Raw genomic sequence first — 12,469 nt, 5'->3', positions numbered from 1 at the left:
AATCTGTTATTCAATACTGACCTTGGGAATGACTCATAGTCATACTTGGGTTTCTTCTGCTGTGCCAGAGCAACTTGGTCGCGAGTATAATTGACAGTCTATAAAATCACTCAAACTTCAAACAAAAAATGTTCAAGATGTTTTAGATTTAAATATTCATATAGACACTGACTGATTGACAAGATGGATTGAATATCAAAAGACATGTAGATAAATATCCAAAAATCATTTCAAAATTTCGCGCGTGCAAAACAGGAAGTATTGGTTAATCTCTAATATGAGAGAAAAAAATACACAATTTTCATTTTATGTCAAAGATGATGCATTTGTTTTACATAAGCGTATATGATTTTAAAAATAGTAAAATATAAAATAGTAAATACTAATTTACATTTTAGTTATTATGTGTACACTGAGGCTGTTATAGAGATTACAATATTCCGCGCCATCTGTCAAATTGTATTGTACTTACTCAAATTATGTCAGTAAATTGGCACCCCTTTTACAAAGATTATAGAATGAAGTCGAGAGAGGTTTGTTGTACCAATTAATAAATTGATGTATATGAGTAATTGTCAATTTCCTTGTCTTCTGTTTAGTTATGAGCTCATTAGAGGATGCAGATTGGTACTCGTCGAACTTCAACCATGTTTTAATGCTTATTAAAAACTCTCCTAAAGCATGTGTTGACGGTTCAGTTAAAATTGTTTAAAAAAAACCACACTAAAGTACAATTAAACTTCAACCAACTTCACTGATACAAACGTTAAGACTCATCCTGTTACATCTGTTACAACCTTATTTACCACATATTCACCTATCAATGTTTTGTACCAACAGTGGGCCTTATAGGGCCTTTTGACAGGCTTGGTGAAATTACTAGGTTCACCATCATGAGGTGGCGTGTCAGACATATGACCCAGGTCTGTATTTCAGAGAGGGTGAAAGGTTGAAATGATCATTGTCTGGGCTGTATCTTGACATTTCATTATACATGTAGGATTTCAAAAAACTTACAATGAATGTTCACCATGATGAGTTTGCCTATCATGCATAAGACCCAGGTCCGTACATCAAAGGTCAAGGTCACGCTTAGAGCTCAAAAGTTGAAATGTTGACTGTTGATAGGACTGTCCTAACCACCTCTTGACCATTCACTAAAGGTTTGCTGGAAACAAGTCCCAGGTCTGTACTACAAAGGTCAAGGTCACACTTAGAGGCTTAATGTCAAAATGAATACTTTTGATTGGACTCAGGTCCAGACTTAACACTGTCCAGGCCGTATTATCACCATGCATTATAGGATTCAAGAAATTTGCAACTTGCCATGAATGTTCACAATCATGAGGTGGCGTGGTGTGAACAAGACCCAGGTCTGTACCTCTAAGGTCAAGTTCGTGCTTAGAGGTAGGTTGAATTGATTACTGTAGATAGAACTGTACCTTCTAAGAGCCTTTACCATACATTATAGCATTTTCAATAAAGTTGAAAAATAATGTTCATCATGATGAGGTGGCATGTTGCGCACAATTCCCTGTTCTGTAACTGAAAGGATAAGGTCACTCATGTCAAAATGAGTACTGTTATTGGGACTGTACTGTGTATGGTCTGCATCTTAACCATGCAGCATAGGAATCCCAAGCAGTTGGGCACATATGTTCCCCATGTCAAGGCGGTGTGGTGGATCCAGACTCAGGCCTGAATCTCAAAGGTCAAGGTCACAATTACAGGTCAAAATGAGTTGTGTTCATAGGCCAGTAACTTGTCTGAGCCACATCTTGACCATGCATTATTGGATTGTCTAGTAACTAAGCACACATGGTAACCATTATGAGGCTGTGTGTCTGTGTGTCACATGTCACAGCTAGTAGAATGAAACCAATTGATATAATGTCATATAAATATGATAAGTACGGTGTCTACTATCTATTCCTCTCCATGTTATTCAGTGTTGCAATTGCATGGAAGAGCAATATGTCTGTGTCAAAAGCTCTTTTGAAGGGCTGGACATGTCGCCTGTTGGCGTCTAGTTGATTAATGTGTTTAATATGTTGATTTATTGGCACACCCAATTTATCTTTGCATGTGCATACTTAAATTAATAAATCATGTTTTCAATTTGATATCATTGTTGAATAAACCAGGCTATCAGATTTCAGTCTAATGACTTTGTTATCATATTTTAGGTCAAATCCAAATGTTCCTATCAATTACAGTTGTATGAACCTCTGTGCTAACAAGGCAGTTTTAGAAATCATTTGAAAAGACGTCTAGTTATTGCAATTGTAACTTGACAACTGATTGATGATATAGTTCAAAGGTGTAATAGCGCATGCTAAAAATGTTAAACAATAATCCAAATAGGAAAAAATAATAGCAAATTAGTTTTAAATTGCTTCAAACAAAGCTGCAATGGATCGATTATGTCTGAGTTATTAGGAACAAATGTTAAATGCTTTTGTGTCGCTCATATATGTTAAGAAAATTAGGCAAATTTTGTTGAAATGAAAAGTTTAAGTTGTGTTTGTACACATTAACATTATAATTCAACAACTCGATGATTAGTATAATTATCTTCCTTCTTTGACAAAAGAGATAATACATTTTTTTTTATTTGTCAAAATACCACAAAAGACTGCACTACTTGTATGCAGGTAAATATAATCTTTTCATTTACGTATTTTTTTTGTTCGATATTTTCATGTTCATATTAACATCTCCATGTCCATATAAAGCCTAGACACACACCTGTCACTCCACCCCATCTGACCTTCGTCACTCTGTCTGGAAAAACCAAGTTGAATACATCCATGACTTGCACATGTATGTATCAAAGACAATCGTCATGCGACATTCAATGTATTTGTATTCATTTGATGAAGATCACTGAGTAACTCACTGAGTTTGTGAAAACCCTCTGTTTAATTTGGATTAGGTCTGGTTAAAAAAGAAAGATGGTTAAAGAGTTTTTAGTCTGGTTAAAGCTAGAAGTCTTTAATAAAAATTGCAATTTTATTCCTTACAATGACACTGCATAGAAATCAGCAAATATGTCAATTTATTATTTTATTGTAGGTCAAAGATGAAGTCAGACTTGGTTGTAATGAGAAAACAATGATGCGGATGGAAATCACAGGGCCTGTTGGAAGAGGAGCATACACCAACCTGTCACAGATGGAAAACAGGGCCTGTTGGAAGGGGGGCAAACACCACACTGTCACAGATGATGCACAGGGCCTGTTGAAAGAGGAGTGAACACAAAACTGTCACAGATGGAGCACAGGGCCTGTTGGAAGAGGGGCGAACACCACACTGTCACAGATGGAGCACAGGGCCTGTTGGAAGAGGGATGAACACAAAACTGTCACAGATTGAGCACAGGGCCTGTTGGAAGAGGGGCAAACACCACACTGTCACAGATGTAGCACAGGGCCTGTTGAAAGAGGAGTGAACATCGCACTGTCACAGATGGAGCACAGGGCCTGTTGAAAGAGGGGCGAACACAAAACTGTCACAGATGGAGCACAGGGCCTGTTGGAAGAGGGGTGAACACCACACTGTCACAGATTGAGCACAGGGCCTGTTGGAAGAGGGGCAAACACCACACTGTCACAGATTGAGCACAGGGCCTGTTGGAAGAGGGGCAAACACCACACTGTCACAGATGGAGCACAGGCCTGTTGGAAAAAGGGCAAGCACCACACTGTCACAGATGGAAAACAGGGCCTGTTGGAAGAGGGGCAAACAACACACTGTCACAGATGATGCACAAGGCCTGTTGGAAGAGGGGTGAACACCACACTGTCACAGATTGAGCACAGGGCCTTTTGGAAGAGGGGCAAACACCACACTGTCACAGATTGAACACAGGTCATGTTGGAAGAGGGGCGAATACCACACTGTCACAAATGGAGCTCAGGGCCTGTTGGAAGAGGGGCGGACACCACACTGTCACAGATGGATAACAGGGCCTGTTGGAAAAGGAGCCAACACCACTCTGTCATATGGATGAGGGACAATTACCTCAATGTCATGGTTGAAACAAAAGGCCTGATGGGAAAATGAGAAAGTAAATCTATTTTTGCAGTTTTGTGTTTTCAAAGTACACTTCGAAAATAATTCTAAAATACTGAAGGTAAACTCTGTGTACATGACAGTTCTGTGTAAATGACCAAGTTTAGCTCTAAAAAACATGACCAAGGTCAGCTCGGAGAACATGACCAAGGTTAGCTCTGTGTACAATGCCAATGTTAGCTCTGTGTACATGACCAAGGTTAGCTCTGTGTACATGACCAATGTTAGCTCTGTGTACATGACCAAGGTTAGCTCTGTGTACATGACCAAGGTTAGCTCTGAGTACATGACCAAGGTTAGCTCTGTGTACATGACCAAGGTTAGCTCTGTGTACATGACCAAGGTTAGCTCTGTGTACATGACCAAGGTAAACTATGTGTACATGACCAAGGTTAGCTCTGTGTACATGACCAAGGTTAGCTCTGTGTACATGACCAAGGTTAGCTCTGTGTACATGACCAATGTTAGCTCTGTTTACATGACCAATGATAGCTCTGTGTACATGACCAAGGTTAGCTCTCAGTACATGACAAAGGTTAGCTCTGAGTACATGTCCAAGGTTAGCTCTGTGTACATGACCAAGGTAAGCTCTGAGTACATGACCAAGGTTAGCTCTGTGTACATGACCAAGGTTAGCTCCAAGTACACGACCAAGGTTAGCTCTGAGAACATGACCAAGGTTAGCTCTGTGTACATGACCAAGTTAGCTCTGAATAGATGACCAAGGTTAGCTCTCAGTTCATGCCCAAGGTTAGCTCGGAATTCATGACCAAGGTTAGCTCGGAATTCATGACCAAGGTTAGCTCTCAGTTCATGACCAAGATTTAATAGCTCTCAGTTCATGCCCAAGGTTAGCTCTCAGAACACGACCAAGGTAAACTCTGTATACATGACAAAGTTTAGCTCTGAGTATATGACAAAGGTAAGCTCTCAGTACATGACCAAGGTTAGCTCTCAGTTCATGACCAAGGTTAGCTCTTTTTACACGATCAAGGTTAGATCTAAGATCACTATCAAAGTTAGCTCTCAGTACTAGACCAAGGTTAGCTCTGAATACATGACCAAGGTAAGCTCTGAGTACATGACCAATGTTAGCTCAGAGTACATGACCAAGGTTAGCTCTGTGTACAGGACCAAGGTGAGCTCTGAGTACACGACCAAGGTTAGCTCCAAGTACACGACCAAGGTTAGCTCTCAGTACATGACCAAGGTTAGCTCTGAGTACATGACCAAGGTTAGCTCTGAGTACATGACCAAGGTTAGCTCTGTGTACATGACCAAGGTTAGCTCTGAGTACACTACCAAGGTTAGCTCCAAGTACACGTCCAAGGTTAGCTTCAAGTACACAACCAAGCTTAGCTCTCAGTACATGACCAAGGTTAGCTCTGAGTACATGACCAAGGTTAGCTCTCAGTACATGACCAAGGTTAGCTCTCAGTACACGACCAAGGTTAGCTCTCAGTACATGACCAAGGTTAGCTCTCAGTACACGACTAAGGTTAGCTCTGAGTACATGACCAAGGTTAGCTCTGAGTACACAACCAAGGTTAGCTTTCAGTACACGACTAAGGTTAGCTCTCAGTACACGACCAAGGTTAGCGCTAAGTACACGACTAAGGTTAGCTCTGAGTACACGACCAAGGTTAGCTCAGAGTACACGACCAAGGTTAGCTTTCAGTACACAACTAAGGTTAGCTCTGAGTACATGACTAAGGTTAGCTCTCAGTACACAACTAAGGTTAGCTTTCAGTACACGACTAAGGTTAGCTTTCAGTACACGACTAAGGTTAGCTTTCAGTACACAACTAAGGTTAGCTCTGAGTACACGACTAAGGTTAGCTCTCAGTACACGACTAAAGTTAGCTTTCAGTACACGACTAAGGTTAGCTCTGAGTACACGACTAAGGTTAGCTCCAAGTACACGACTAAGGTTAGCTCTCAGTACATGACCAAGGTTAGCTCTCAGTACATGACCAAGGTTAGCTCTCAGTACACGACTAAGGTTAGCTCTCAGTACATGACCAAGGTTAGCTTTCAGTACACAACTAAGGTTAGCTCTCAGTACATGACTAAGGTTAGCTTTCAGTACACGACTAAGGTTAGCTTTCAGTACACAACTAAGGTTAGCTCTGAGTTCACGACCAAGGTTAGCTCTCAGAACACGACTAAGGTTAGCTCTCAGTACACGACTAAGGTTAGCTCTCAGTACATGACCAAGGTTAGCTCTCAGTACACGACTAAGGTTAGCTCTCAGTACATGACGAAGGTTAGCTCTCAGTACATGACCAAGGTTAGCTCTCAGTACATGACCAAGGTTAGCTCTCAGTACACGACTAAGGTTAGCTCTCAGTACATGACCAAGGTTAGCTCCAAGTACATGACCAAGGTTAGCTCTAAGTACACGACTAAGGTTAGCTCCAAGTACATGACCAAGGTTAGCTCTCAGTACACGACCAAGGTTAGCTCCAAGTACATGACTAAGGTTAGCTCTGAGTACACGACTAAGGTTAGCTCTGAGTACACGACTAAGGTTAGCTCTCAGTACACGACTAAGGTTAGCTCTCAGTACACGACCAAGGTTAGCTCTCAGTACACGACTAAGGTTAGCTCTCAGTACACGACCAAGGTTAGCTCTCAGTACATGACGAAGGTTAGCTCTCAGTACATGACCAAGGTTAGCTCTCAGTACACGACCAAGGTTAGCTCTCAGTACACGACCAAGGTTAGCTCTCAGTACACGACCAAGGTTAGCTCTCAGTACACAACCAAGGTTAGCTCTCAGTACACGACCAAGGTTAGCTCTCAGTACACGACCAAGGTTAGCTCTCAGTACACGACCAAGGTTAGCTCTCAGTACATGACGAAGGTTAGCTCTCAGTACACGACCAAGGTTAGCTCTCAGTACACGACCAAGGTTAGCTCTCAGTACACGACCAAGGTTAGCTCTCAGTACACAACCATGGTTAGCTCCAAGTACACGACTAAGGTTAGCTCTGAGTACAGGACCAAGGTTAGCTCTCAGTACATGACGAAGGTTAGCTCCAAGTACACGACTAAGGTTAGCTCTGAGTACACGACCAAGGTTAGCTCTCAGTACACGACCAAGGTTAGCTCCAAGTACACGACTAAGGTTAGCTCTGAGTACACGACCAAGGTTAGCTCTCAGTACATGACGAAGGTTAGCTCTCAGTACATGACCAAGGTTAGCTCTGAGTACACAACTAAGGTTAGCTCTCAGTACATGACCAAGGTTAGCTCTCAGTACATGACCAAGGTTAGCTCTGAGTACACGACCAAGGTTAGCTCTGAGTACACGACTAAGGTTAGCTCTGAGTACACGACCAAGGTTAGCTCTGAGTACACGACCAAGGTTAGCTCTCAGTACACGACCAAGGTTAGCTCTGAGTACATGACGAAGGTTAGCTCTCAGTACACGACCAAGGTTAGCTCTCAGTACATGACGAAGGTTAGCTCTCAGTACATGACCAAGGTTAGCTCTCAGTACATGACCAAGGTTAGCTCTCAGTACATGACCAAGCATCACAATAAGCAATTTTTTTTATATATACACAAAGACAAATTTCATCTAAAAATAAAAAAGAATTTTAATTGTACCCTCGATTTAGTTATCTGATTTGAAAGCAGCTTGATACTGGATTTGATATAGCGAAGAACTGAACATCCCTAATGATTGTTGCCAAACCAGGCGTCTAATTTGTCTATGTATAAACTTCCTTTGCAAACTTCGGTAATAAATCAATTATGTTCCTTTTACTACCATATGTATCGAACCGTGAATCGTTGACTCATTTCTGAAGCATACAAGGTAATTTCGGTGTTAAAAATGTTTTATTGGTTTGTCATGGTTGAAGTAACACACTTCGTTGATTCTTTAAGAGTTGTAAGTAAATTACACTCGCTGTCGAATACTTTGAGGATATTACATGATATAATTGTACAAACAAGTGTCAAATGACGTTAATTGTATCATAAGGATCTTCACGTTACTTAATCAGAGGTAATATCTCCTTTATTTCTGTACAAGGTGTTTGAAATAGTTTTATGGAGTAAAAAAACATTCTGTTTTCTGTATGATATACTTTATATTACTTTTTTATCCATTAGTAATGGTTTGAATTAATACATTTTGTTTAGTTCATACAAATGCAAACAAAAGAAAATGGATGTTCCTTAAAAATGTTTCTTAAGTAATATTGGCATGTGTGACTGTGGGGAAATCTGATATATTGATTAGCCTTAGTAAGACAGACAATAATAAACAATAAATTATTCTAAAACATTCATGTTAATAAAAGCATACATGTGTTCATTTTAAGAGGAACATGTAAAGACAAAAAAAACATAGTTATTTACTCCATTAAAAAAAACTTTTTTAAGTAATGTATATATGTTATGAAGAAAATTGAACATGAGAAGATTATCGTGACTGATTTATGCAACTATCACTTCCTTCATTTGTTATATTTCATGAATATTCACAATAACCCTGCTTTTATATCAATTTTGCACTGAACTGAACTTGAAACTGATATCAGACTGGTAACTGAAGCGTTTGCTGCACAAATAAGGTGCAGTTAATGCACAGATAAAGTGTGGGGAATGCACAGATAAAGTGTGGGGAAATGCACAGATAAAGTGTGGGGAATGCACAGATAAAGTGTGGGGAATGCTCAGATAGGTGGGGAATGCACAGATAAAGTGTGGGGAATGCACAGATAAAGTGTGGGGAAATGCACAGATAAAGTGTGGGGAATGCACAGATAAAGTGTGGGGAATGCTCAGGTAGGTGGGGAATGCACAGATAAATTGTGGGGAATGCACAGATAAAGTGTGGGGAAATGCACAGATAAAGTGTGGGGAATGCACAGATAAAGTATGGGGAATGCTCGGATAGGTGGGGAATGCACAGATAAAGTGTGGGGAACGCTCGGATAGGTGGGGAATGCACAGATAAAGTGTGGGGAATGCACATATAAAGTGTGGGGAGTGCACAGATAAAGTGTGGGGAATGCACAGATAATGTGCGGGTAATGCACAGATAAAGTGTGGGGAATGCACAGATAATGTGTTGTGAATACACAGATAAGGTGGGGGAAATGCACAGATAAGGTGTTGTGAATACACAGATAAGGTGGGGTTAATACACAGATAATGTATGGTGCATACACAGATAATGAGTTGTGAATACACAGATAAGGTGGGCTGAATACACAGATAAGATAGGTAGTGAGTGCACAGATAAGATTGTGGTATATTTTTGCATCATGTTCTTTATCTTAACATATATATTTATTTTTTTCTCCAAGTTAAATTTATAAACGTTTCATCAGGAATGTCTTGGAAGAGGATTCATAGTGTTGTGTATTAGAAACATAAAATGTATGCATCTATTTAAACTTATTAATAATATTTTGTTATTTCAGAATACCAGCCTCTTTATTTAAACTTATGAATTTATTTTAAACCAGTTTTAAAACGACACTTTTGTTGTCACTATTAAAAAAGTCAGAGCGCTCCAACAGGCAGTAAGACCATAATGGGCATCATTTCAAACTATGATCACCTTGATATTATCTTAATGTGAATTATTTCCTCGATTTCAAAAATTAATAATTAAGAAATTTACCATGACATAACAATTTTAATTTAACTTGAGTTACCCTAACCCCATTTCAGAATTTTTTATTTTATAAAAATGACATCACTCGAGAGACAAAAAAAATGTTAATTCATATATTTTTCAGCACTTTGGTAATAAATTGGTATCAGACCATAAGAAATATAATTGTTTTCCGAAATACTACATTATTGATAACATCATCAACAAATGTAATCAAACTGTACTGAAATAGCCAATTGGTACTACAATTATTGTTTAGATAACATTTTAATTTTTTTTGACCGCATAAAAATTGCAACATCAATGTTTAAAAGCACAAAGGAAACAACTTCTAGAAATACTCATGGCCTGTTCTTTATTACTAATCAACTTTAACCTTTTCGGAACATTATTCCAAAAAATCAAAGGGTTTTACTGCCTTGTTTAAAAAAAGCATTTGAAATTCCCAACAACCTATTTCAGCCCTGCATGCAAGTAATAAAATCTTCATAGAAGTTAATATTTATGTGTAGAAATGTATTTAATCACTATTTGATGAAAAAACAATATAAACTTCTGTTAATCATGTTAGCTAATCAAAACAAAGATTTTTTTTTTTTAAATAAATATTTGTGCTTTTTGATGGATTCGAACCTTAGAACCCTCAAAAGATGTATAGTCCTCTGTGCTTAACAACATACATGAAGGCTAAACCATTAGTATATTGAAGAGTTTCAAGTGGAGATTTTTATTAGGGGGTGTGCTACCTTAAGATGACTGCAGTAAAAAATACCTCCCCAGACAACAACCTGCTTTACAAAATGCATTTTGTTAAAAATAGACTTAACTTAAACCAAAAGTAAAAGCTAGGAATGTGAATCATGCGTCTAGAAAGACCACATCATGGTTGCTACAGTTCAGTTAAGATAATAGATGGGGATTTTCTATGCAATGCAGTGTTTGGAAAAAGAGCTCCTGCAAGCTAACAAACATTGCCTTGAGGAATCATGATAGGCCTAATGTAGATCACTGTTTCATGTTGGCTTTGGAGCGCTTCTAAGCTAACTGCCGAAGCCTCACACTCTAGAGCTCCTGCAAGCTAACAAACATTGCCTTGAGGAATCATGATAGGCCTAATGTAGATCACTGTTTCATGTTGGCTTTGGAGCGCTTCAAAGCTAACTGCCGAAGCCTCACACTCTAGGGCTCCCAAGTCAAACTCCATTTTCTAAGATTCGCGAGCACCATACAAACTTGCATGCTGTTATAATTTCAATTTCATATATGGGTAATACTGAAGAAATTTTTTGTGTTATTATTATAGTTACAACACAAATCTTCAGTATTTAACCCATTTATGAAATTGGAATGGCTGATAAATGCTATTTTTATGGTAAATGGTATTTTTAGGTAAATTAATAATAAAATCTCAGTTTTACGATATTGTAAAAATTCTTGTCACAAGTTTTATAATATTGTGAGTGTCAATGTAACTAAAGTATGTCCTTTATATACCTCATATTTTTAACCATTTTATTGGGTTGACATCTCTTTTTAATAAAAGGAAGAATATTTATGTAAAAATAGGTTGGACATGGGTCATAAAATGATATATATTGTAAAATTCACCTAAAGCACGCCTGAACCAAGCTTGGATTGTTAATAAATCTGGATTTTGTTGTATACCTTGTTTACAGATTTTGTCATATGTTTATATATATATATATATATAGGATTGTCGGTTATAATCTCACTATTATGATAACACTATATTTATTTATATAGTATTCTGACTTTATTAATAACATCTTAATTTTGATGACTGATTAAGTGGTGTTGAAAATAAATTATTATTGTGGTTGGGAAAAAAGGGAATTTTTTTCCAAATGCTTTCATAAAATTTAAAATATATGCAGTGCTAGATAAAATATTTTATTGTATGCCTTTCAGTGATTTAAAGAGATTTATCAGTGAAATATAAAGGATATTTCAGTTTCAAACAGTGACATAACAATATCATAATAATGATAGTTTTCACTACGGTCGAACCCCATTGGCTCGAACTGGCTTGGCTCGAATACCTCGTTGGCTCGAACTGGATGTATAGGACCGCTTTCTTTAAGCTAAACCTAAGTCTTTCCGCTTGGCTCAAAATTTCCGAGGCTCAAGGTATTTTCACCGGTCCCTTTGAGTTCGAGCCAACGGGGTACGACTGTTTTTTGACATTTTCATGTCTGAATGAAATGTCTGCACACACATGGCTGGGACGCAATTTCAACCACCTCATTTTCGAAGTAACTTTCATATACAATTTGGCATGATTTTCAGGTAAAGTACAATAAACAGTCAAATTGTATCGTTTGTTTCAGTGTAGGATCGCAAAAGAATCACCTTGTGAATGCTAAAAGTAAATATTTACCTTTTGTGCTCACACAGTGAAATATATTACGATCTTACATGTACACTGAAACAGACAATTATCATTTATGTATTTTTCAGTAGAATGCTTAAATAATAAACCTATGTTGTGATTTTTTTGTTTGCTTTTTTTCCTTCGGAAAGTTTTCAAGTGCATGCTTTATGAAAAATGATAATATAATACCAACAATTTTTTTCAAAGATGGCTTCTGATTTTTATCTCCATTTGTTCTTGATTTTGACACACCATGCAGTTGCAAATGAGATTTGAGTCAAAACTCTGAGCAGGCCTACTTTCCTTCTTGTACAAGTTGACAATCAGCATCTTTGAAGTGGTTTAACATGTGCTGATAGGAT

At 38.1% G+C, this 12,469-nt stretch overlaps 2 protein-coding genes across 2 annotated transcripts in view; both read left to right on the top strand.

The window, feature by feature from the left end:
• The first annotated feature begins 5,131 nt into the window (after nucleotides 1-5,131).
• LOC128228350 (uncharacterized) lies at nucleotides 5,132-9,539 on the top strand. Its single transcript, XM_052939616.1, has 2 exons — nucleotides 5,132-7,588; nucleotides 9,519-9,539. Exons 1-2 carry the CDS (start codon nucleotides 5,132-5,134, stop codon nucleotides 9,537-9,539), a joined length of 2,478 nt encoding a protein of 825 aa, XP_052795576.1.
• Nucleotides 7,939-12,469, top strand: part of LOC128232497 (transmembrane protein 98-like) — a 28,565-nt gene continuing 24,034 nt past the window's right edge. Inside the window, exon 1 of the mRNA XM_052946073.1 lies at nucleotides 7,939-8,092. The gene's annotated coding sequence lies outside the window, so the exon portion shown is untranslated. The remainder of the gene's footprint in view (nucleotides 8,093-12,469) is intronic.

The sequence above is a fragment of the Mya arenaria genome, chromosome 1 (assembly GCF_026914265.1).
Source record: "Mya arenaria isolate MELC-2E11 chromosome 1, ASM2691426v1".
NCBI classification, from domain to species: domain Eukaryota; kingdom Metazoa; phylum Mollusca; class Bivalvia; order Myida; family Myidae; genus Mya; species Mya arenaria.
Note: the sequence above shows the minus strand (reverse complement) of the source record. Positions and strands in the feature narration are given on the sequence as shown.